We start from the raw sequence: 27593 nt of genomic DNA, 5'->3' as shown, positions 1-27593 counted from the left end.
AGAGAAGCAGGCTCCATGCAGGGAGCCTGATGTGGGACTCTACTCCGAACTCCAGGATCATGCCCTGGGCCGAAGGCAGGCGCTAAACTACTGAGCCACCCAGGGATTCCCTTATGTGATGTATTTAAAACTAATACAATGTTGTATGTCAATTATACTTCAATAAAAATGTGTCTTACTCTGTGGCTGAGTCCATATACATACACAAACCTTTTCTACATATATATCTGTATAATTAGAAGTTTCATAGAAGTTACCAAGGATCTATACAAAATACTCATACTATCCTCTTAGAATTTAAAAAAAAATTGATGTCAGCCCACCAAATTGATTTCCTTATTAGACTGTGCGTTTCAGCAATTTTATGGTTCTGAACAGAGATGATTCTTTCAATTGTTAGGTAAATAAAATGTCTGGAGTTCAAGAATTAAATTTTGAAGGATGACAATCCATTGGTTTTTAGAAATATGTCCTAATTTTGCCATAAATAGTAACTTTTCTTGTATAGACAGGATGCTTTTGGTGCTTGTTGCTTGTTTTTCTCTGATTTATAGGAGGGGGGTAGAATAAAAAAGAACTTTCTAAATTTTGATTTCTTTTCTTTCTGCAGCTCTCATGTGTGAATGTAAGTGCAGTGCATCATTACTCTAAGGACCTCACCAACAGGAAGTTACAGTTTTCACCATCAGCTGACCTTATCCCTATTGGTGTGGTTTTGTTCCTCAAAGAGTGGAAACCCCTTTCTTTCAACTTGCTTTTGTTGCAAAAGCAAATGGCCAATAGTGGCTTTGGCAGAAAATCCACACAGTGCCCCAACTGTTCATCTGCTTCTAAGAAAGGTGGACTTTGTGTATGTGCCTGTAAAACAAAGCTTTCTCCAATTTCTGTGGTGGAAATATCCCAAGCATCAAATATTGGCAGCTCAGAATTTATGGTTTTACCAGGGAGAAAAAAAGAAAACCAAACCAGCATAGATATGGCCTCTGGGAAAGATATGGTAAATATTGAAGATTCTCTATCCCAACACAAATTGATACTCCATTTCCTAATCCCATCCTTAGCTTCAGCTGTATCCCTTGGGGTCTCATCAGCTAATTAATTGGCTTCTTAACTATTAAAGGGACATTCTTTCTTACATAAGAGGTGAGCAGAATTGGTTAATAATTTCTTTTATAGTATTTCCATCCACTGCCAAATTAGTTATTTGCCAGGATCATTAATAATTTGGAATGTTATTCCAGCTTCGTTTTTTTTTTTTTAATTTTTAAAAAAATTTTTATTTATTCATGATAGTCACACAGAGAGAGAGAGAGGCAGAGACACAGGCAGAGGGAGAAGCAGGCTCCATGTACCGGGAGCCCGATGTGGGACTCGATCCCGGGTCTCCAAAGGCAGGCGCTAAACCGCTGCGCCACCCAGGGTTCCCGAGCTTCTTTGTTTTTTAATGGCTTATCCAGAAATGAATTAGTTTTCAAGTTGGATTAAATGTGAATTTGGGGGCATTTTCTTCAATGGATGCAAAATGGGATTTATGGTTGTAGTTAAACATAGGGTGATTATTATTTAAGACAATTCCTGGTTATCTAGATGGAATATCAAATATACTTTGTAAAACCAATTTGCATTAATTACAATCTATGAATGACTACCTGGTTGGACTGCTTTGGGTGTATTCTACCTTTATAGAGAAGAAGCAGTGTGGAAGATTGTAGTTGATACAGAACAACTTTGGTAAGTTTAAAAAAAGTTAGGTTCTCACTCCTCAGAGTTGCACCTTTGTCAGATTTTCTCCTTAAACTGTCATTTTTGATTTGTGTTATGGTATAGTCATTGCCATATAGGCATCGCTGAGTGTATTGTTACTATATAACCTTCGTTCAAAAGATGTTTCGTGAATGTTTGGTCAATAATTTTCTATATATAACCTACTGGAGGTGACTTTAATGTTTTGAAACAAGGGTGATTGAGAAAGCTCTAAAGTTTCCTTCTCTTGTGATTTTAAAGAATCATCAGGTAAGTTCTGTTAGATTTGTGACACAGGTTATCATATGGACTTGCCTGGATTCAGGGGATTAGATTAAATGGCTGACTTCATGTGGTCTCTTAGCATAATGAGCCAATGAATCATATAGGGCTTAGAATTTGAAAAAGACGATAAATATCATAGCACACATTAAAGATTTGTGATTATTTAAATTAGGGTTCTTATTTTGTCAAGATACAAGCATTTTATATTTATACTGAAAGCATATTATATCTTAATATTTTTATTCTTCTTGGTGTAAGCCCTCAAAAACCTCAAATATGGAGAGAAAAACATCTCAACAACAATGGAATCGGGGCAACAATACAGAAGGAAAAGTTCCTCACATTAGGATGGACAATGGAGCTGCTATTCAGGTATATAGAAAGCAAGATGAAACTGCTAGGAATGTCTAAGTCAATAGTTAATGGCAAAAATGATTTAAAAATTAGTCTCTAAGGAAAGGAAAAAAAGAAAAGAGGAAATTTACGTTTCAAGTATGTCAAACTCTTTACAAAAGAATATGAAAACTAATTATTTCTTCTGTTTATAGAGGACCAACTAGCCTTTAATTAAAGCAGAGGGCATTTTTATTAGCTAAAATGAGTACATTTTGGTCTTCAGCTGTTGCCTGTTGCTGAGAGCAATCTTGGAGTCTTTATGTAGACCTCTTCAAGACAGAGAGACCAGATGACTTGAGATGGTTTGGCTGTTCATTTCTTTGATGATTAGTAGTGAGGCCAGAATTTCCCTTGTGGACCCCTCCATTTTTTCTAGCTTGTGATTGAATGGATACCATTGTGATTCTCCCAAGGACTCTAATTATTATGGATTGGATATTCTTATTACCCTTTTAGAAATTAAAATGTGTTCCTTTAACATCAGATTAACAGAACCAATAAGAACAACTGCAAGAAGAAAATTGCATTGATGTTAAATAACTTAAAAATGTTGTTCCAGGAGGTATTTGGCATTTTACTTGAAGCAATCAGAAAAACTTCCTGAGTACTTCTAACTTGAAAAGTTTAATTTTCCCGCTTTAAATAAAAGGCCTGTATTTTTTTTAATCCACAAATTTACTGAGTTTCAAATTTAGCCATAAGAGCTTTTATAAAAGCAAAATGTATTCATTGTAAAATAGTAGGAAAAAATAGAAAAGTGAAAAAAAAGTAAAAATCATGAGCCAGATATAACCAATGTTAACATTTATTATCTTAGTTTTTTCTGTGCATATATTAAGTGTTATTTTATTTTTATTTTCAGTTTTTTCCTGTTTTAAGTTATGAAATATTTCAAATATATACATATTTTTAAGAAATAACCTTAACTGGTATAATTGAAGTTTTTCTCCTCCCATTAAATGGACAGGTTCGTTTTAAAGTTTTTAAACACTTTAGAAGAGTATATTTTAAAAAAAGAGTTATACTCATCCAAAATTCTACTATCCGGAGATAACTACTCTTAATATTTAGATGACCATCTCTCCAAATACCAGTATTGGCACCCTCACATGCACACATTTTCATAATGGGATCGTATCATATGTGCTTTTTCACACTCTACACTATATCATGGATTTCTATATCAATAAAAATAGACCTACATTACCATTTTTAAAACATCCTCTTAAAATTATTATCAACAAGAAGTCATTTTCTCCTTATTTTCACAGATGTAATGATGTCAAAGCAGTTAGTTGAAGAAAAAGATTAGTTTATGAAACCAGTTGGACAGTTGGGCTGCTTCTATATCGATTCCTCATTTAAAAAATCCCATTTAAACATTATTAAAATACTGTGTCCAGGTTGTAGTTCTATATGTTTAAAGAGCAAATGGAAGTTCAGTTTTTAAAGGGCAAGAAAAATTGGGGAAATGGTTATAGAATTTAGATCATTTTGTTTGTGGAAAACAAAAAGGATAAATGACCATTTAAATTGAAATTTGACTCATTTTCATAATAGGTAGTTGGGACTTGCATATAAATATGATAAAAAAATGTTTTGTCTTATTTTAGTCATCTTAGTTTTCTGACTGATTCTCACTATTAAGTGGCAGTAGGAAGAAAGAAGAGCCAAAGTAATTACAAATCATTGAAAGTAGTGCTTTGGGGACCATCCCTTGGGCAGAATATACCCTGTATGAGTCTAGGAATTGCCATTCATGACATTCGAGACTATAAATCCAAAGCTTTTCCTCTAGAGTTCAACTCTACATAGCTGTCTGTCACTTCTCTTACAGGTGTATATATGTGGAAGGTTTCTGACTGGCTGGCTTGCTGACTGGATTTATTGATTGACTCATTCATAACAAATTCACTCATTCATTCCATATTTGCACTACTGTTCCTTTGGAATGCCTTCCTTGCTTTGCTTGGATTATAGAAAAAAAGTTCTCAATTACTTGCCTTTGTTCCCTCACATGCCAATCTCAGAAGCTGCCTCTTTTATAATGTTTTCCCTTATTCTCCCAGTATTTTAGCTCTGGTCTCTGGCCCCAATGTTGTTTTGTTGTTGTTGTTGTTGTTTTTCTTTTTTAATTTAAGACTTTACAATTTAAGTGATAATCTTGTCTCTTGAGTAGATTACAGATTCTGAGAAAACAGGAATTGTGTTTTATCCCATTTTTGTTTAAAATATGTGTCACAAAAGAACTATCTGAACAAAGTCTAACATGTTAAAGCTAAACAGTCCTTCCTTCCTTTCACTTTTCCTCCTATGTGCTAAGCATGAATATTTTACCTACAAAGTTTCAGGGTAGGCTTTTTAAAGGAATCAAAAGGAACAGCTTCTTAAGAAGTTTCTAGACTTTTTTGGGAGAAAAACACGAACCAAAGTGTTTGTAAGAAAGAGAGTAATAGTAATAATAGTAAGAAAGGACCAGTGCATATGTGCTGAAGGAAGTCAAAATAATGGAATAATCACCATGGTGCAGTCAGTCAGGGAACCCCTTCACGAAGTAGGTAAGTAATTAGTTGAGCATTGAATCTTTCCTTATACAAGTAAGACAGGAATGTAAGCAGCAGAAAGTGAAGACTAGCAGCTAATTTATCTGGTGTGTGGTAAAGGTGAAAGTGGTTGCAGAGAGATAAAGTAGCATCTCCAGAAAAGGACCTGGCTGCTGAACCAGCAGAGGCTTCACTGAGTGGCGTTTCTTCAGCTGTTTTGTCATGTTCTAATCCCCAGGCATGATATGTCCAGAAACTCTTAATGCCCTGATACTGATTTAGATCAAGGAGACTGACTTCCCCCTCAACCAAATTCACAAGAAATGGAAATATAAATGAGTTACTTGTTTGTTATTTTACAATGTGAACCAGGATGCTGGGTGTTCACAAAAACAGTGCATTCTTTTAAATATATGTATATATATTATATATCATATAATATTACATATAATACTAACTTTTATTGAGTGCTTACTATGTCAGGCACTATGCTTTTTAAAAAAAAGTTGAATTGTAGTTGACATACAATTTTATTAGTTTCAGGCATACAATTCGGTGATTCAACGTTCTGCTCATTTCACTGTGCTCATGATGATAAGTGTAGTTACCATCAGAAGTTAAATAATAAGTAGAAGGATTCTTGGTCCGGATAGTGTTACTATGAATGGTTTTTATTTTCTTCACAGTGCTGACTTATATTAAAATTTCTGTCATATATTGCTTTTTCCAAAACAAAAGGAATAAAACAACAAAAGCAATTTTTGATAGAAATAATGAAGATAAAGTATTACTTGACAAACAGAAAAGCAGTATTCAATGGTTAATATGTGTTGATTTTATAGTATAGCTCTCAGAATTTGGAGATAATTTCTCTAGTGTATGTGTTTTATACACACACACATTAATATTCCATTCCTCCTTTTTCTTACAAAGATGTTTCCATAATATAATAGTTTGTAAGAAATTCATTTTTATACTTTTGAGGTTTTTCGTATTTCTCCATTAGGATTTTTATGGTTTTCCACCAAAGGACATTTAATGAAATTTGTCAAAATTTATTTTTGGTTAATTAAGATGTGTTTATTAATATTAAAGCAAATATGTGGTATCTTGTATTTGATTTTACCCTGGAGCAGAAACTCTCTTCCCTTGGGTAGATATCTGTCAGTATTATGTGTTCATTTTTAACACCTGATGAATGGCAGAAAGAGACAAAGGAGCTCTTATTTTTTATCCAGGAATTCTATACCTTTGGAAGAATATTGGGACAGGGGAGCTTTGGAATGGTCATTGAAGCTATAGACAAGGAAACAAAAACTAAGTGGGCAATTAAAAAAGTGAACAAAGACAAGGTAAGAATTATTAGCAGCAGGACACTGAGGACACAGTGCCAGGGCAGGGTGGGGTGGGTGGTATAGTTGACACAGCTGACCCAAAGGGCAGGCCCTGGGCTATTGCCCTGGAGAAGTGTGGCCATTTCCATGGCCTTCTGGGAAGGGACCAGTTCTTGAACTCAAGAAAACAAGTGCTATCTGAGAAAAGCAACTGAAGGATTAACTAACATAACCAATATAACCAAATCAGGGTAAAGTTTTCTTTTTTTTTTTAATTTTTTTTTTATTGGAGTTCAATTTGCCAACATATAGCATAACACCCAGTACTCATCCCGCCAAGTGTCCCCCTCTGTGCCCATCACCCAGTCACCCCCAAACCCCCGCCCACCTCCCCTTCCACTACCCCTTGTTCATTTCCTAGAGTTAGGAGCCTATTATGTTTTGTCACCCTCACTGATATTTTCACTCATTTTCTCTCCTTTCCCTTTATTCCCTTTCACTCACTAATTTTTGTATTCCCCAAATGAATGAGACCATATAATGTTTGTCCTTTTCCGACTGACTTATTTCACTCAGCATAATACCCTCAGGTCCATCCACGTCGAAGCAAATGGTGGGTATTTGTCATTTCTAATGGCTGAGTAATATTCCATTGTATACATAGACCACATCTTCTTTATCCACTCATCTTTCGATGGACACCGAGGCGCCTTCCACAGTTTGGCTATTGTGGACATTGCTGCTATAAACATTGGGATGCAGGTGTCCCGGCGTTTCACTGCATCTGTATCTTTGGGGTAAATCCCCAGCAGTGCAATTGCTGGGTCGTAGGGCAGTTCTATTTTTTAACTCTTTGAGGAACCTCCACACAGTTTTCCAGAGTGGCTGCACCAGTTCACATTCCCACCAACAGTGTAAGAGGGTTCCCTTTTCTGCGCATCCTCTCCAACATTTGTGGTTTCCTGCCTTGTTAATTTTCCCCATTCTCACTGGTGTGAGGTGGTATCTCATTGTGGTTTTGATTTGTATTTCCCTGATGGCAAGTGATGCGGAGCATTTTCTCATGTGCATGTTGGCCATGTCTATGTCTTCCTCTGTGAAATTTCTGTCCATGTCTTTTGCCCATTTCATGATTGGATTGTTTGTTTCTTTGCTGTTGAGTTTAATAAGTTCTTTATAGATCTTGGAAACTAGCCCTTTATCTGATAGGTCATTTGCAAATATCTTCTCCCATTCTGTAGGTTGTCTTTTAGTTTTGTTGACTGTATCCTTTGCTGTGCAAAAGCTTCTTATCTTGATGAAGTCCCAATAATTCATTTTTGCTTTTGTTTCTCTTGCCTTCATGGATGTATCTTCAAGAAGTTGCTGTGGCCAAGTTCAAAAAGGGTGTTGCCTGTGTTCTCCTCTAGGATTTTGATGGAATCTTGTCTCACATTTAGATCTTTCATCCATTTTGAGTTTATCTTTGTGTATGGTGTAGGAGAATGGTCTAGTTTCATTCTTCTACATGTGGATGTCCAATTTTCTCAGCACCATTTATTGAAGAGACTGTCTTTTTTTCCAGTGGATAGTCTTTTCTCCTTTGTCAAATATTAGTTGACCATAAAGTTGAGGGTCTACTTCTGGATTCTCTATCCATTGATCTATGTGTCTGTTTTTGTGCCAGTACCACACTGTCTTGATGACCACAGCTTTGTAGTACAACCTGAAATCTGGCATTGTGATGCCCCCAGCTATGGTTTTCTTTTTTAAAATTCCTCTGGCTATTTGGGGTCTTTTATGATTCCACAGAAATCTTAAGATGATTTGTTCCTACTCTGAAGAAAGTCCATGGTATTTTGATAGGGATTGCATTAAATGTGTAAATAGTCCTGGGTAACATTGACATTTTCACAATATTAATTCTTCCAATCCATGAGCATGGAATATTTTTCCATCTCTTTGTGTCTTCCTCAATTTCTTTCAGAAGTGTTCTGTAGTTTTTAGGGTATAGATCCTTAGGGTAAAGTTTTCCAGTGTGAGTTGAAAGTAAGGGCTGGTTCTCAGTGTGTGTAGTTGTAGACCTGTGAGCTAGGGATGGCTTAGCTAGGTGTAAGTCTCAGCACTGTCTCCTGATGTATGCGGTTCTGAACGACTTTTCTCCCATCCTTTCCTTTCCTTTGATTCCCTATTTCCTCCTGTGGTTGTTCATCCTACCTGCTCTTCCAGTTTGAACCACTTTTTCAACAACTATGAACTATACTGTTCACTTGTAGTCACTCTGTTCCTCACCAGGTTTCTCCTGGAGTGGACAATGAGTGGGCTTCTCTTTAAGGGTTATGCAGCCAGTTACCTATAGATAGTCATAATCTTGTGCACACATATTGATGATGAACACTTACAAACACCAATATAGTAAAATAAATTTATATAGTCATTATATGAATTGGACAATATATTACTGCATTATATACAGGTCAAGCCATTTGGGGAAGGAGGTGAAGCAGAGTTGAGACTGATATTAGGAGAAATTGTGGTAATTTTCCACATCTAGTCTAGGTAAGAATTCACTCCTCATGGTTACTTTTTCTCTTGAACCTCTAGGATAAACTTAAAATGTGATTTTCATCCTACTTCGATAGGGCATAGTGGGCAGGTGGTTTCCTATTCACTCCTGAGATTAGTAATGTTTGAAGAGTAGAGACAATCGGAAGCAGGGATGGCCCTAGATAAAATTTTAACTAGGTAAAGTTTGACCTGTGATACAGGTCAGATACAGGTCTTTCCCGTACTTTAAGAACTATTATGTATTCTCCAAGCTTGCTGGGGGCATGGGGAGGGGTGGGATAAGATTTTTGTTATCCTTTTCAATGATATATATATATATATATATATGTTTTTTTTACGATATTCAGATCAATTTCTTTTTTTAATTTAAATTCAATTAATTAACATATAATGTATTATTAGTTTCAGATGTAGAGTTCAGTGATAAATCAGTCTTATATAATACCCAGTCCTCATTACATCATGTGCCCCCTTTAATGTCCATCACCCAGTTATCCCATCCCCTGACCCATCTCCCCTCCAGCAACCCTCAGTTTGTTTCCTATGATTAAGAGTCTCTTATGGTTTGTCTCTCTTGCTGATTTTGTCTTATTTTATTTTTCCCTCTCTTCCGCTATGATCTTCTATTTTGTTTCGTAAATTCCACATATGAGTGAGATCATATAATTGTCTTTCTCTGATTGATGTATTTCGCTTAGCAGGGATATTTTTATGTGGAGGATGGCAATACTTTTCTTCAGATAAGGATAGTAATTTAGGTATCAATAGAGATGATGATTGGAGTGGTGCTGAGGGTAGAAAAAAAAACAAAAAACACTTCCAGAATTTTTTAGATGACTTCATAGAAAATCAGTCGCACCCTGATTTGTGCTCCCTGGGGTGTGCCTGCTTTTGCCTTTTGCCATCAGGTATGGTTAAGGGTTACATGTAAGGAGATAAAGCTAGAGATAGATTGGTCTGAAGGAAAGATATCTCTCTCTCTTTCTCTCTCTCAGGTAATTTTGAAGCCGGGGGTATCAGGCAGTGATATATTGCATGGGTAGGTATAGAATCTCACTGCCTATTATTTCTTTTATATATAAATATATATACTTTATATATAAGTATATATAAGGTATATCAAAACAAAAGAAAAACATTTTGTTTTTATCTTTTCCAAATGATGCCCCTGCAAAGTAGATTTTGGTTTTATTATGCTAACATTAAAGGATTAACAGGAGTTTGAAAGAAATACCAAGAGGCATATTCAAAATTGGAATAATTCTGTCAGGGGACAGAGACCATGTTGTAGTTAATTTAGAGAAACAGTCCAAGAAACAGATGTGGCTTGAGGCCAAATCATATATAACTTATAATTGGACAAAGGAGAGAAAGACCATAATTTAATCTAATCATGGGAATAAGTTGCATGTGATCTTTTGAAAAAGGAACTTCTCCAGAAAAGTTAGGAAAAAAGGAACATTCTCCAGAAAATGTAGGAAAAAATGTAAAACTAACTGTAACTTTTATATTGAGAGATGTAGTAGTGACATTCATATGTGAAATCTCTGTGTCCTCATTATTAAAGGCTGGAAGCTCTGCTGTGAAGTTACTTGAACGGGAGGTGAACATCCTAAAAAGTGTGAAACATGAACACATTATACATCTGGAACAAGTGTTTGAGACGCCTAAGGTAAGGCTTAATCAGGTGCTGCATTTTGAAAGTTGTCATTGTCACAAATGAACATTATTCTCGTCTGAAGTAACCCCTGTCGGGCACAGTTGCTCCTGTCCTTGGCATGTGTCTGTCACTGGAGATTGATGAGGGCATTCTGGAGGACTTTTATTATTGATTATATAATTAGGTGTCTGATGATTAGATTGATGTATTTATAGTGATATTTCTGGGTGGCTTGTTGCAAACAAATGCTTGGAATTGAAACAATTTGTATACCACCAGATAGTGATTAGAGCTTTCTTAGAGATGGCTTTCCTTTTGCTTTGGTCTTTGGTTTCTCCATTACAGTCTTTTGGAATATTTCACCATTTTGCAAGGTTAGCTTTCTAATAAAGTTAGCATGGATATATTTAGCACTGTGTAGAAGATATTTATCATCTGTGTTTTACCAATGTGTTTAATTTTCCTTCTTCCCTAGATATCATCATTCTCCTCTTTAAATGCCTTTAATTTTCATTTTCAGTTGTTGTGAAGCCTGAGTTATTTGCCATTCTGTCTCCAGATTATTTAGTACCCATGGGTTTGGGTGTTTCTCTGCTCAGAGGCAGTAAAATATGTGGTCAGGCATGTGGACTCTGACATCAGATTTGCCCGTGCCTTTAAATCCTGGCTCTACTACTCATTAGCCATGAGATGATGATGTTACTCTACCTCTCTATGCTTGAGTTTGCTCATCTGAAAAATGGGTTTAATAATAGTATCGACCTCATTTTGGTTGTTGAAGGATTAAATGGGAAAATGGATATAAAGCATCTGTCTCTTTAGTTTAAGCTATTATTCTTTGTTTCCTTTGCCAGTCTCTAAGGCAGAAATAGTCAATTTGGGTTATGTATTACACTTGATTAATTAGGAGTGTTTAAAAATTTTGAAAGACCAATTATCCTTTATGGGAGCAATAGACAGCAATGGGGCCAAAAGTCTACTCTGTTCAGTCATAGGGTTGTTATTTTTTTTAATCCCCAAATCTTCTTAGAATAGTTTTGTTCCTTATCGTCAGTTTTAAGCAATTTGGTTTCATGTACCTTTCTATTGTTTTCCTCATATTTCTGGTGCTTGGGGTTCATGAAGCCTCTTGGATCTGTGAGTTTATAGTTTTTATCAAATTTAGGAAATATTTGGCCATTATTTGTTCAAGTATTTTTTTCTGCCTTCTCCCACTGTCAGGACTCCAAGTGCCCGTGCTAGATTGCTTGATATTGTCCACAGTTTACTGATGCTCTATTCATTTTTATCAATATTTTTTCTCTCTTTGTTTCATTTAACAGTTTTTGTTGCAGTGCCTTCAGATTCAGTCTTTTCCTATAACATGATGTGTGTGTGCTGTTTCTCTTTTCCAATGGAAAATATGATTTGATTCTTTTGTGTGTCTTTCCATTTTGACTTAACATGCTCAGTATTTACTCCTCCTTCTTAAATATAGTTATAATAGCTTTTAATGTTCTTTTCTACTAATTTATCATGTGTGTCATTGCTAGCTCAATTTTGATTAACTGTTGTTGTTTTTTTCCATTACCAGTTATATTTTCCATTTTCTTTATATGCCTATTAGTTTTTGATTGGACACTAGGTATTTTTATATTCTTGTAACTACTCTTGAGCTTTATTGTAGGACATAGTTATTTGTAAACAGTTTGATACTTCTGAAGCTTGGTTTAAGCTTTGTTATATGGTACCAGAGCAGCATGTGGTCTAGGACTACTTTTTTTCTTACTAAAGAAATAAGACCCTTTGAAAGTACTCTACCTGATGATGTCCTGAATTATGAGATTTTCTACTCTGACCAATGGGAACACAAGCTCTTTCTGGCCATGTGTAAGCTCCAGTGATTGTTCCCTCTGTTCCTCTTGCATGGTTCTTTACCCAGGTTTGGGCAGTTCCCTCATACACATGAATTGAGAAGTACTCTGCTGAAGACTGGAGGGTGAGCCTCTGCAAATCTCTGGAGCTTTCTCTATGTACAGCTTTCTCCTCTTTGATACTCTGCTCTGTGAATTTAAGTTGTCTTGTGCTTTCTGGACTCTCAGCTCCATTTCCTCAGTTCACAAAGACTGCTGGGAGTATTCCTTCTCACTGCCCCATGACCTAGAAACTTTCTCTGTACAGTAAGCTAGAATGATTATGAGCCTTGCTTCATGTGTGTCCCCTCTTTCAGGGATCATCGCCCTTTGCTGCCTGGTGTCTAATGTCTGAAAATTGTTGTTTTATATGTTTTGTCTCTTAAGTTGTTTTAGGAAGGAGGGTCAGGCTAGTCTCTGTTACTTCATCTGGCACTTCAAGTGGGAGTCCAAATCTTGAATAGTTTGAAGGCAAAGGAAATCATCATCTGTGATTGGTTTCCTGGTTTGTTTGTTTTTTAAAGATTCATTTATTTATTCATTCATGAGAGACACACGGAGAGAGGCAGAGACATAGGCAGAGGGAGAAGCAGACTCCTCGCAGGGAGCCTGATGCGGGACTCGATCCCAAGACTCGGGGACCATGCCCTGAGCCCAAGGCAAACACTCAACTGCTGAGCCACCCAGGTGTCCCTGGGTTTTCTTTTAATGTATTGCTGGCCCTTGATTTACACAGGTCAGATCTACCTCCTCCTATCCCTAACTCACTAGACCTTCAACAGAAGCCATCTTAAAGATGAATGGAAATTGTTACTTGATGGGTAGGCCTTGGTATTAGTACTGTCATCTAGTCAGAGTTTGTTATGGTTTCTTGTGAGTCCAAATGTTCTCCTATCTACACAATTATTTCTAACAATTATAAAAATACTTCTCAAAAACTTTTATTGATATGACTTTTATCAACTTACATATTTGAAATTGACATCAATTTATACTGTAGGCACTACTAAAGTCACTTTTCTTTCCAAATAGTTCATTGACTATTTTATGTACCCATGATCCCTATAGTGCTATCAGTGGAAAAAATATGCCATAGTTCAAAAGCTTATTTATGTGTTAGGCTTTGCACAATCCTTTAGATACTTTTGAAATTCCAAAGTATCCTGAGGTTTGGTGAATCAGAATATTGATTGTTGGAAGAAAGGGTGTTAATCTTCTATTCCTCTTTTCATGCTTTCTGATTGAACACAGAAGTTGCATTAGTAGTGGCTATAGAATAGAATCAGACCCCGAAATCTTAAAAAAACATTTACAAAAATTTATCAGCAGAGGATGAAATGGTATGTGGAGGGTAGTCTATGAAAGGTATGAAATAGGTATGAAAAAGGCTTGTATTTTAGTTGACTATGAATCTTTTTTTTAAAGAATTTATTTATTTACTTATACATGAGACACACACACACACACAGAGAGAGAGAGAGAGAGAGAGAAGCAGAGACCTAGGCAGAGGGAGAAACAGGCTACATGCAAGGGGCTTGATGTGGGACTCGATCCCAGATCCTGGGATCATGCCCTGAACCAAAGGCAGACCCCCAACCACTGAGCCACCCAGGTGTCCCGACTGTGAATATTTTTGACTCAAGAAATGACTTGACTCTTGGAAAATCTAAAGTAATGTTAATATACATCAACAAAAACAGCAAATATTGGAAGAGGCATTTCATCCATGGCTTTTCCCCACATAGACCTAATTAGTTGCTAAGTCCCACTGTTTCTTCTCGTAGCTTTTTATACTCCTTCTTTTGTTCATTCTTTACTTCATATGTACCCTCCACAAACAGAGGTCAGCATACTACAGCGTGCAAGCCCAATAGGGTGTCCTGCTTATGTTCATGGCCCACAAGCTAAGTCTTTTACATTTTTAAATGGCTGAAAAAAATTTTAAAGTAATATTTGATGACATATAAAAAGTATATGAAACTAAAATATCAGAGTACATAGATAAAGTTTTGTTGTGTTGTTTATGGCTGCTGTTATAACAGCGGAGCTGAGTAGTTGCAAAAGAGACTGTGTGATCTACAAAGGCAGGAATATTTACTATCTGGATCTGACCTTTAGAGAAAAAGTTTGCTGGGTCTTGCTGCATGTTACTGTTAGAGTGTTCATTTAGAAATGCAAAATTGGTCATAGCACACACCTTTCCCCCCACTCCAGACACCAGCTAAAGAAACTTCATATGTTCCTTATTGCATATAGGGAAAAAAAATCCAAACTCCTCTGCATGACATCCAAGGGTCTTTACAACCTGGCACCAAGCTGTTTTTTCTAGCCTCACCCCTCAGCACTCCACTCTTCTCTGCCCCACCAAACTCCCAATGCTGTTAACACAGAGATATTTGTTATTCTTTTAATAGCCATGTCAGCCTTTGGAATCTTTGCTAATGCCATGTGTTAAGCCCATTCTTACCCACATCCTCTACCCATAAATCCCTATTCAGTTATCTAGACATGCCCTTAATATCACCTCCTCAGTGAGCATGCTTTAGACAGAGCCTCCTTTCCTCTCTAACCTCATGCCATTTTGGTTATACCTCTTATATTAGCACTCACCACATGATATTGTATTTATAACTACTATGTATTGTATCTTAGCTCCTTGAGGCTAAGAACTATGCCTTTATGCCTCCTTGTTACTCTAGTATCCTGCACGGTATCTTGTACATGATAGATAATAATTTGAGTAAGTAGATTGATGATTTAGATTGTGATCATATTTCTACGATGTATGTGCAATATATATTTTAAAAATCCTCAACTATATAATTTGCTCTCTCTTTCTCTTTTTAAATATGTAAAATCAGAAAATGTACCTGGTGATGGAGCTTTGTGAGGATGGAGAACTCAAAGAAATACTGGATAGGAAAGGGCATTTTTCAGAGAATGAGACAAGATGGATCATTCAAAGTCTCGCATCAGCTATAGCCTATCTTCACAGTAAGGGTAAGAAGAGGGTCATCCAGCTCATTGACTCTGTGAATGCAGATAGGCACTTTTGTTGAAAGGTGATTGTATTCAGGATTCATAGTCCCAGAAATAATCCCTACTAAAATAGAAGATTTTATTGAAAAATTTTTAGATTTTTTTATTCTAAAACTTTAATTAAATATAATAAATATATTTTAATTAGAAATAAGGCAGGTATACAATTACATTGTACACAGATGAGGATGAATATTTCTATTCAACAGTTTGAAGAACAGCTCATCTTGTCAAATCAAAAGTAGATGAGTCAATAATAAAAGTGAATTTCAAAACACTTATATGGAAGTGTTGAATCACTATATTGTACACCTGAGACTAATATTACACTGTATATTAACTGACTGGAATTTAAATAAAAACTAAAAAAAAATCTATATATTCTAGGCATTTTTTTGTTTTTGTTTTATTTTATTTTTTTAAAAGGATTTTATTTATTTATTCATGAGAGACACAGAGAGAGAGGCAAAGACACAGGCAGAGGGAGAAACAGGGCCCACGCAGGGAGCCCAATGTGGGATCTGATCCTGGGACTCTGGGATCACGTCCTGAGCCGAAGGCAGATGCTCAACCACTGAGCCACCCAGGCATCCCTGGTTTGTTTTTAGAGTTGATTTTTAGAGCAGTTAAATTTGCAGCAAAATTGAGCAGCCATTACAGAGATATCCATATACCCCTGTGCCATACTCACATAGCTTCTGCCTGTTACCATCATCCCCAGCAGAATGATACATGTGTTACAACCACAACCAGTGGGCCTACACTGACACATTGTTATCACTCAAAGTCCATAGTTCACATGAGAGCTCACTCTTGGTGGTGGATATTCTGTGGGTTTTGGCAAATGTTTAATGACATGTTTCTACCATTATAGTATCATACAGAATGGTTTTACTCCTGTAAAAGCTACATTGAAAAATTATTGTAGTTCCTTTTCTGTTTTTTGGTGTAACTATGGCTGCTTTTCCTCAAGACTCCTTTTTTTTCCTTCAAGGTTAGTTTGTCTTACTTGTGGACTTCAGCACCTTCTCATTTTATACTAGAAAGAAGTTTTTTCCAGAGAGTTGAAGTGACACAGGGAGGTGTAGCAGAGCTATACTAGAACCCAGCGGTCTACTCAACAGATATTTCCTGAGCACCTCCTGTTTGTGGTCCGTCTTAGAATTAGAAAGATAAAAAGACCAGGCCCCACCCCTCAAGGAATTCAGGCTGGTGGGAGATGGAAAATAGAAAGTAAACTGTAATTCGGCATGATAATTTCTCTAATGGAGAGCCATATGGAGCATAAGGAGCATTGAAAGAAGTGCCTCATTTGATTTGGAAAGTCAGGGAAGGATTCATAGAGGAAAATAAAATTTGAGCTGAGGAACCCAAACTCAGACAAAAAAGAAAGGAGGGCCCTGCACGCAGGGGCAGCAATTTTTGCAAGGGCAGGAGACCAAGGGCTTCCTATTATGCTAATGTCAGTTCTCCCACATTAAGCTATAAATTCAGTATGATGCCAACCATAATGTCGGCAGGGTTTTTCATGGAACTTCTTTTTTTTTTTTTAAAGATTTTATTTATTTAATCATGAGAGACACACAGAGAGATGCAGAGACACAAACAGAGAGCTCTCAGGGAGCCCGATGTGGGACTTGATCCCTGGACCCCAGGCTCACGCCCTTAGCCGAAGGTAGACACTCAACCTCTGAGCCACCCAGGCGTCCCTTTCATAGAAATATTCTGAAGTGGGTGAGAATAGCAAAGAAAAATTGAGAAAGAACAATGAAGGCAGAAGGGAGACTCACTCTGCTGTATTTATGTAAGAATGGGTCAGTGGAGTGAGGGAAACACACAGTCCACAAACACAGGCCTGGAGCTGTATAAGGGAACTGTAAATGGTTGGGTGGGGCCTCCAGTTCAGGGCTCTTCAAATGCAATTTCCCAGCAGTTATACATGTACCAGTTTAAGTCAGGGAAAATGACTGCTATGGGTATGAACTGAATAGTTACTGCAAAGGAAGTTGATGATTATTTGCATGCACATCAAAATCCTACCTGATGTCTGACATGTTCAACTGAAGATTCTGTGTCTCAAGGCTTTTGTTTGCTTGTGTTTTGTTTTGTTTTAACATATAAAGAATAGGAAAGTATGTGCTCATGATGTAGAAAGTATGGGCTCATGTTGTAGAAAAATATATTGAAATAAGTGTAGTTTATATATATGTTGTCAAGTTGCAGTATGTTAAATGTTTAGATTGGCAATAACATGTGCATGGAAGTAAAGACATAATCCTCTGTTTGAAGATGTAAGGATATGGGAAACCTTACTGTGTTTGTAACTACTTTTGTCTCCCTCCACCTGGGAATGCCTGACCTTTGGCAAGATCCTCCTCCCCACTCACCAGGCCACCAGTCAGGAAGAGAAGCCTCTGGGGGCAGCAGGGAGATGGGGAGAGAGAGGGGAACCAAAGAAAATGCCTCCTTAAGGATAAACATATGAAGAAAAGGGATTGGAATATAAGGGAATGGAACAGGGCAGAATTATGCTTGGCCCTCCTCGAAGTTTTTAACAGTGGGATGTTAATTTGTTAAATATATTTATTTGTTCTTTTTATGTCCTCTCTATTTTTCCCATTATTCACTATTCATTTGATCTGTTGTTTATTTTCTTGGTAGATATAGTACATAGAGATCTAAAACTGGAAAACATAATGGTTAAAAGCAGCTTTACTGATGATAACAATGAAATGAACTTAAACATAAAGGTAAGGTATCATAAATTGTGGTAAATATTTGCCTGTAAACAGTTTGATAGCAAAGTGGCAGAGTACATCCTCTTTTTAGATACATTTTGGAAGCTTTTGAGCAGCAAAATAAGTGGCTTGTGCTAAAAAAAATTAAAATTTTACAAAAGAGGTTGTAACTGACAAGAATAATTTTACAAGTTAAGTGGTGCTATTGAATCTTTTTTAAAGTACATATTCATTTGGATAGTTCTAAATCATTAGTTAATAGCAAGCAAACAGATGCTCTGAATTCTAATTAATTTCAAAATTATGCCTGGTAATTTGATGTAAATGTGTTACAGATTTAGAAAAAAAAACACCTTGGCTATGCCTTTGATACTAAATTAACGCTAAAGTCTGTATTTCTCATTGAAAATTTTCCTGGGTATTAATATTTATGTCCTAAGCACAATTAATGTGCCAAGTGTTTATTCTTCAAGATTTTATTCAAATTAAGTGTTCCTTAATGTCAAATAAATGATAGGATACATTATTTATTACTTAGCACTTTAACAGCGGCTGCTTTCAAAATATATGAATGTGTTAATTTAGGAATAAAATGTTGTCTGTGAATAACTTGCTCTGTTGTAGAAGCTAAATCCCTATGTAATGTAAGTTGGCTTACCAGCATTGTTGTTTTACCAAAGTAAATAAATATTCTTGAATATTTTTATTTTAAACTCTATGAGGGCAGGAATTACATATGTTTTATTCACTGTTGGTATCTGCAGAAATGCCTGAAAACATAGTATGTGCTCACTTAATATTTGGTAAATGAAGGAATAATTACTCTCTAAAGAACTGAATTGACCGTGAAACCTTTTGTTTATTTGCTATTTATGTAGATTTTCTGTGGAGAAAGACACATATTACAATGTTCCAAGTGGGATAATTGTGAAAACTCTGGAGAAATTGATTTTTCTATTTAGAAAAATAGTGCTATCACATATTGATAGGAACATTTTCTTATTCCAGAAAGCACTGGAAACTTTGCATTCAGTGTCTGTGGACCAAGAGCCTATCTTTGGTTGTATGATCAATAAATGTGCCTGTTTTTCTGCTTTCAGCCCAAGGCTGTTCCAACTTGGGAGACAACACCAAGGGCACACACTGAATATTTAATAACTGAATGTGTACTGGCCCCGATTTGGAACTGAGCAGAAAGAGTGCAGTTGCAGCAGCAGGCCTCCAGTGGATTTGTAGCTCTACAGTCGCTTTTTTCCCCTGTTAACTTGCTTCTTGTAGTTTTTAATAGTGTAGTAATTGTTTTAATTAGTAAATTCTAGAAACACAAAGGGAGGTCTAAGTAAAGAAAAGATAGTATTTACCAGAGAGAGTGTCTTATAAATAATTATAAAAAGGGGCAGTTTCTGTGAGTTTTGACAAGGATAATGACTGCATTTATAACAGTTCTTTCAACTGGAACATAGCTTGGGTGTCAGAAAAAATAGGTAATAAACATACTAAGGCCAGAATGTATTTTACGATGAAAGAGGTTTTTAAAAATAACTTTTTTTAATCTGAAAAAGCTAAATGCCTTCTTTCAAAATATAACTTCTTGTGTTCAACTGGTAAGTTTAATTAGAAGGAATGAGCAATTGATATCATGGGTGTTTGCTTCAGGTAGGAGAAACCATGCTTCTCTTTACCACTGATTTGTTTCTTCACAAAGAGGGGGGTGGATGGGAAGTGAAAGCAAGGTCCTTAGTAGTAATACAAGCTAAGCCCCTCCATCCGCGAGAATCTCTGAATTAAATACAGTGGATGACAATGTGGTGGAACTCCTACCTTCAGAATGAGTAAACTCTGGGACAGGAAAACAGGTCACTGTGTTTTTTCTTCCAGGTGACTGATTTTGGCTTAGCAGTGAAGAAGCATGGAAGGAGTGAAGCCATGCTTCAGACTACGTGTGGGACTCCTATCTATATGGGTAAGTTAGTAGATTTAAAATGATCTCTCTATATAAAGAGGTAGAACAACTAATGTAGATTAAAACTTGAGTGGCTTGAAAGAACTCCTAAAACTCAATACCAAAAAAAAGAAAAATTCAATTAAAAAAATGGGCAGATGACATGTATAGACATTTCTCTACAGAAGACTCATTCATTTGGGGAATATAAATAATAGTGAAAGGGAATATAAGGGAAGGGAGAAGAAATGTGTGGGAAATATCAGAAAGGGAGACAGAACGTAAAGACTGCTAACTCTGGGAAACGAACTAGGGGTGGTAGAAGGGGAGGAGGGCAGGGGGTGGGAGTGAATGGGTGACGGGCACTGGGGGTTATTCTGTATGTTGGTAAATTGAACACCAATAAAAAAAAAAAAGAAGAAGACACATAGATAGCTAAGAGACACATGAAAAGATGCTCACCATCACTTATCAGGGAAATGCAAATCAAAACCACAAGGAGATATCACCTGTCAGATGGCTAAAATAAAAAACACAAGAAATAGTAAGTGTTGGCAAGAATGAGAAGAAAAGGGAAGCCTTGTGCACTGTTGGTGGAAATATAAATTGGCACAACCGCTATGGAAAACAGTGTGGTGATTCCTCAAAAAGTTAAAAATAGGAATACCATATGATACAATAATTCCACTTCTGAGTATTTATCTGAAGAAAACGAAGACTACTAATTTGGAAAGATATGTGTACCTCCATGTTCATTGCAGCATTATTTACTAGCCGAGATACGGAAGCGTCCTTAGCAATAGAGAAATGGATAAAGTGTCCATCAGTAGAGAAATGGATAAAGAAGGTGTGGGATGTATGAGTGTATGTTACTACTCAGCCATAAAAAAGAATGAAATCTTGCCTTTTGCAACAACACAGATGGACCTAGAGGGTATTATGCTAAGTTAAATAAATCAGACAGAGAAAGGAAAATACCATATGACTTCACTTAAATGTGAAATCTAAAAAAAATAAAACAAATGAACAAACAAAACAAAACAAAACAGAAACAGACTCATAGATACAAACTGGTAGTTTTGGTGGGTGGGAGAAGATTGGGCAAAACAGGTGAAGGGGAATAAGGGGTATAATCTTCCATCTATAAAATAAACAAGTCATGGGGTTGTAAAGTACAGCATATGGAATATAGTCAATAATACTGTAATAGCTTTGTATGGTTAGTAGACTTTTTGTGGTGATTATTTAGTAATGCATATAAATGTCAAATCACTATGTCCTATAACTGAAACTAATATAATATTGTATTCAACTATAATTTAAAAAGCAAAAGAAAAAAAAAACTTGAGCAATTTGATTTTGCCGTAATTTTACTTCATGGCCCTAATCAAGCTGCTTCCTCTTTTCTTATGTCAAATAGTTTCATTGTTTTAGCATTTTTTCTCACAGTTCTTATCTTTAAAGATTGTAGTTTTTGTTGGTTTTCTGGACTCTTCTTATAGTTGTTTATATCTCTTAGATAATCATACCATAATCATAACCATAACTTAATTATTGGTTTTGTTAATTCATGCTGAAATCATGTGTGTGTTTTGCTTCTTTCCATTTCTTACCCAATTTTATTACCGTCAAATGGTACATCCTAAGGAGTACTGATTAAATATATTTTGTAAAGCAACAGTTTACCATTTTTCTAAGTGAGACTTTTAACAGCTTTACTGAAGTACAATTTAAGTGCCATAAGAAGTGTAGCATTCGGTGATTTTTCCTACATTCATGGAATTGTGCAGCCATCACCACAATTCAGTTTTAGAATAATTCTGCCCCAGAAAGTTGCTTCATGCCTGCTTGTACTCCATCTCATTCCCATCCCAGTTCCAGGCAACCATTCATCTATATTTACCTTTTCTGGACATTTCATCTGAATGGAGTCATACCCTATGTTGTTGTCTTTTACGCTGGGCTTCTCACTTAGTGAAATATTTTTGAAGTACCTTCCTGTTGTAGCTGTAGTCTGTCCCTTTATATTTCTGAACAGTTGTCTGTTGTATGGAGATGCCACATTTTGTTTATTTGTTAGCTGATGGACATTTAGATTGTTTCCAGTTTGGGGCTATTATGAATAATGCTGCTGTGAACATTTGTGTGCAAATTTTAATATGAACACATTTTCCTTCGGTAGCTATCTAGGAGTGAAGTTGCCCTGTCATAGACTATTTATATTTAACTCCCTTTTTTTTTTAAAGATTTTACTTATTTATACATGAGAGACACACATACACAGAGAAGCAGAGACACAGGCAGAGGGAGAAGCAGGCTCCATGCAGGGAGCCTGATGTGGGACTCGATCCTGGGACTCCAGGATCACGCCCTGGGCAGAAGGCAGGCGCTAAACTGCTGAGCCACCCAGGGATCCCCTATTTAACTCCTTTTTATTTTATTATTATTATTATTTTTAAATATTTATTTGTTTATTTATTCATGATAGACATAGAGAAAGAGAGAGAGAGGCAGAGACACAGGAAGAGGGAGAAGCAGGCTCCACGCCGGAAGCCCAACGCGGGACCCGATCCCAGGACCACTGGATCACACCCTGGGCCAAAGGCAGACGCTGAAATGCTGAGCCACCTAGGGATCCCCTATTTAACTCCTTTTTAAAAAAAGATTTTATTTATTTATTAAGGAGAGAGAGAGAGCACAAGCGAGGGGAGGGAGAGGCAGAGGGAAAAACAGATTCCCCGCTGAGCAGGGAGCCCTATGTGAGGCTCTATCGCAGGACCCCAGGACCATGACCTGGCTGAAGGCAGACGCTTAACCAACTGAGCCACCAGGTGACCCTTTGTGTTTGAGTTTTAAGAAACTGCCAAATGTTTTTTCAAAATGGCTGTAGCATTTGACTGTTCTTTGAACAATGTGTGAGGGTTCCAGTTTCTTTGTATCCTTGCTGAGTCTTGATAATCACCTTTATTTTTAATTATAGCCATTCTAGTGGGTGTGAAGTAGGATCTCCAATGATTTTTAGTTTGCTAATTTTCCTAATGACCAATGATGTTGAGCATCTTTTCATGTGGTTATTCATCATTCATAAACTCCTTTGCTGAAAATCTGTTCAACCCTGGACATATGAGATGATTATATATTTTTCTTTTTAAATTTATTAATGAAATAATTGCATTAATAGGTTTTGAAAATGTTGAACCATCCTTGCTCTTTTAGATTAAGCTCCACTTGATTTAATATACTGCTTTACTCAATTTGTCATCACTTTATTTAGGAGCTTTGAATGTAGCTTGCTTTCTTTTGTGCTGCCCTTGTCTTTTTTGACAAAAAAGTTATCAAAATGATTCAAAAAGGTGTGGAAAACTTGGATAATCCAGTATAAATTTAAAATATAATAGAAACAATCTATCAGAAGGTACCAGGGCCAAAAATATTTTAAGGGAAAATTTCATCAAACTAGTAATAACAGATAACTTCTGTTACTTAAGTGCTTCATGAACATACCATTTTATTTTTTAAATAAGGCTAGCAAAAATTGATAGATAATTTATGTTTTTCTAGAAAATTGTTCATTACATTGGGATTTTAAGTTTTATTGGCATAAGTATGCATATTAACTTATAATTTTCTGATTCTCCTGTGTATCTGTGACTCTATCCCCCTACTAATTACTAATATTTTTAAAGATGGTCGTAATAATGTAAGATTAGCAAAATTTTTGAGGATCTACTTTGTGTAAGGACTAGACCGGGTTATTGAGAATACAACTGTGAACAAAGTATAAAAATGTAATGTTGGTGCAAACATTAAGCAAAATTAAAAAAGTAAAATGTATGGTATTATCTGGGGTGTTAGAGAGAAGTGCTAAGGAAGAAAAATAAAACAGGGAAGGGGAGAGGATATACTTAGGATGGTAATAGTAAGATCTTTCTTACTTGGTTGACATGATAATTAAATGAGAAAACATATGTAAAATGCTTAGCACAATACCTAGTATTTAGTGCTCAACAATTTAAGCTCTTATAATAACATCAATCATTTTGTTTGTGTGTGTGTGTGATCAAATTTGTTAGTGGTTAGGAAATTTGTTGGGCTTTCAAAGAACCAGCTCAGGTTAAATATTATTTTGTTGACTTTTTCATTAATTTCTTTTTTTATTTTTCTGAATTCCTTCCTTCCATTTTCTTTTGGCTTATTTTTGAGCTTCCTATGCTAAGTGCTTATTTATTATGTTCAGTCTTTTTATTTTCTATGTATTTTCCTCCGAGTATCTCTTTGACCATTTCTTTAACTAGACAGTGTTCTTTCTATTATTTATTTCTTAATAGTCTATCATTTTAGTTTTAGTCCTCTTTAATCTAAGAATTATTTAGAAGTGCTTTTAGAATTTTCCAAGTGGTTGAGATGCGTTTGATGTTTATATGAATATGTGTTAGTTTTTCTAGCCTTTTGGTTTTTCTGTCTGGTTTTCTTCATTGTCCTAGGCAATTGTGACTTAAAGGTTTTCAACTTCTAGGAATTGTTTTTTGTGATTGAACACATGGTTAGTTTTTGCAAATCTTGCATTGAATGTTTAGAAGTATATTTCTGGTTTTTTGACCACAGCAATTTCTCTCAGTGTGTATTTATAAAATCAAATGCGATACCTTTGTGATTCAGACTTTCCATATTGTTAAATTTGTTTTTTTCCGTTGATTTCTAAGAGAAAGAGTTATTAAAGTCATCCACCAAGATAGGGCTTTGACAAATCTTTTTGCACCCTTTATGAATTTCTTTAGAGAAATCTTACTTTATTGAAATATAATTTGCTTACAATAAAATGCACAAATTTTAAGTGTAAAGTTCGATGACTTTTGACAAGTGCATATGCTTATCTAATTACCACTCCAATGACGGTACAGAACATCTCTATCGCCCTAGAAAATTCCTTTGTGTTCCTCTGTCAGTCTCCCACCCAGACCACTGATGATTTTCATCACCAAAGCTTAGTTTTGCCTGTTGAGAACTTTATTTAAATTAAATCAGACAGCGTATCTTCTTGTGTCTGTCTTTGTCTGTTCCGTGTCATGATTTTGAGACTTACCCATGTTGTATCAGTAGTTTATTCATTTTCACTGCTAAGGAGTATACCTAGTTCTGGTTGTTTTTGTTTTGTTTTTTTTTCCTACTTGATGTATAAAGTTTTGAAACTGTTTTATCTTATTTGGGAAAAGGATACTTTAGATTCTGTTCATATCCTCCTGTTGGCAAAAGACATCTGGTCTGTAGTTACATGGGGAAAATATATCCAAGCACCCTGAGTTTTATGCCTGCTTATTAGCTGTCTACACTGATAACAAGTGAGAGAACAAGAGAGAAGACAGATGGTTTGTAGAGCTTTGCTGACTTCCTAAATGGCTCCCTGGCACCGTTACTCTGGCCTCTGCCTCCCTGTGAGAGCTGTGATGGCAGTGCAGGCGGAAATGCCCTGGGTCATTAAGATGGCTCTGAGAGACGGAGGAGGCCACCATCCTGGGCCCCCGCTGTGCGGGGCACCCAGGGTGGAAGCCAGTCACAGACTTGCCCTTGTCAGAGACTCGCTGCCACAGAGCCACTTGAACTCTAGTGATTCAGTATTTAAAGAGTTTAAGTAGAGGTAAGGAATAGTTGCTTAGAGGAAAATACTGATTCATATTCAATGATATAGAAATGAATTATGCAGTTTTGTTAATTATGTATGGTTGAGCCTTCTTGTTCTTTCTTCTCTCTACTTTTTGGTTCCTTTTTGTTTCTCAATAGTTCCTTTGACAATAGGCAGAGGAAATGAAATTCCATTTGCTTTTAGTAGTTATAAAAGGGCTGTGTGTGTGTGTGTGTGTGTACGGCGGGAGAATGAAACTTTTCTTAAACAAAAACACCTTTTACGTGGGAGGCACTCTGTAGCTGTGTAACTTGAGGCAAGTCACTTCATATACCCAAACCTTAGTCTCCTCACTGGCAGAGTGAGCCAAATGCCTACATGCTCATCTCACAAGACTCTTCACAGGATTTACACAAATAACATAATTTAGACAAAAGTACTTTGTAAATATTAAAGTTCTATTGAAATATATATATATATATATATACACACACACCTATATATATATACATATATATATATATATACACACACACCTAGATTTCACTTTTATATTTATATCTGTTTTATTCTTTCTTTTTCCTTAAAGAAAGGTATTTGATTCTTAGCTGCAGAGGCACAATAGATTATTCCTGAAATATCATATGTGACATTTTAAAATCCATTTAAGAAGCCAGCCATTATAAAGTAATCTAATCATTAAAATGTGCTACCTTAAAAAAAAAAAAGCCAAAACCAAAAAACAAAAGTACCACACAACTACTTAGAGAAGATTGTTTAAAGGAACCCCATTGTGAACACATTGTAAAGTATGGAGCACAGAGCTGGGGAGTCAGGAGTACCTGGATCCTAGTCCTAGTTGGTTTTTTGATCCAGGTATGTTGTAGGAGCTCTCTTTTTGTCTTAGTTTTCTCATTTAGAAAATGTGGAAAATAATTTGTATTCCATCATAGGAGTACTGTGTTATTGTTATTATTATTATTATTTTACTAAAGTGATTTATGACCATTTATATTAGTTTCTCTGTGAATCCAGATTTCCACATATTGGGCTTGCTTTAAATTATATCCACTTAAGGCATGTATTCAATTCTATTTTTGGAAAAGAACTGAGATATTGTTGTCTTCTACTATAACTATACAATCTTTGCAAAATCATTTCTTAACAATTTCAAAGGAATGGAGAGTAGTCCATTTAGTTACACAGTTTATGCCATCGTTCCATTAGAAGCTAAATGACAAGAGTGAGGGTACAGTGACATCAATTGTTAAGGCCTGTACATTATTCATTTAACATCTGCTGTTGGTTCTCTTTTTCCCTGTGGGGGAATAAATTACAACACATCAGCACATTTTTCATGCTTTGTGTTTAAGCGTTTAAACTTCATTTATTGTATTATTAATATTATTTCATTTCTGCTTATTTGGCAGCCCCTGAAGTTATCAATGCCCACGACTATAGCCAACAGTGTGACATTTGGAGCATAGGTGTCATAATGTACACTCTGTAAGTAGCCTGCTAAATGTACAGTTTAAAATGAATGGGTAGTCTCTAACAATAGACCAGAATTACATATATTTTATTTTATTATTATTATTATTTATTTTATTTTATTTTATTATTTTTTTAAAAGATTTTATTTATTTATTCATGAGAGACCAGAGATAGAGAGGAGAGATACAGGCAGAGGGAGAAGCCGGCTCCCTGCAGGGAGCCTGATGCGAGACTCATTCCAGGACCCTGGGATCACAACCTGAGCCACCCAGGGGCCCCCAATTTTAAATTAAAACTTGACAATATTGTTTTTAAAAAGTGACTGAAAAAACAATTCGGAAGCCATTCTGAAATCTCTCT

General features: G+C 35.9%; 1 protein-coding gene across 6 annotated transcripts in view; it reads left to right on the top strand.

The window, feature by feature from the left end:
• The window catches only part of STK33 (serine/threonine kinase 33), a 147203-nt gene that overhangs the window by 79514 nt on the left and 40096 nt on the right, over positions 1-27593 (top strand). For 3 of the 6 annotated variants that reach the window (XM_035704207.2, XM_049098763.1, XM_025459390.2), the window contains 8 exons: positions 611-997; positions 2287-2400; positions 6206-6319; positions 10416-10520; positions 15262-15400; positions 18101-18189; positions 20056-20140; positions 27170-27245. In XM_035704207.2, the coding sequence (XP_035560100.1) occupies positions 773-997; positions 2287-2400; positions 6206-6319; positions 10416-10520; positions 15262-15400; positions 18101-18189; positions 20056-20140; positions 27170-27245 (947 nt within the window). In that variant the 5' untranslated portion in view covers positions 611-772. Of the gene's footprint in view, positions 1-610; positions 998-2286; positions 2401-6199; positions 6320-8756; positions 8840-9843; positions 9888-10415; positions 10521-15261; positions 15401-18100; positions 18190-20055; positions 20141-27169; positions 27246-27593 lie in introns of those variants that run through there. The other 3 variants (XM_049098762.1, XM_025459397.3, XM_025459396.3) reach the window with 3 other exon arrangements.

This window comes from Canis lupus, chromosome 21, assembly GCF_003254725.2.
Source record: "Canis lupus dingo isolate Sandy chromosome 21, ASM325472v2, whole genome shotgun sequence".
Classification (NCBI taxonomy): domain Eukaryota; kingdom Metazoa; phylum Chordata; class Mammalia; order Carnivora; family Canidae; genus Canis; species Canis lupus.
This window is presented reverse-complemented; position numbering and strand designations above follow the sequence as displayed.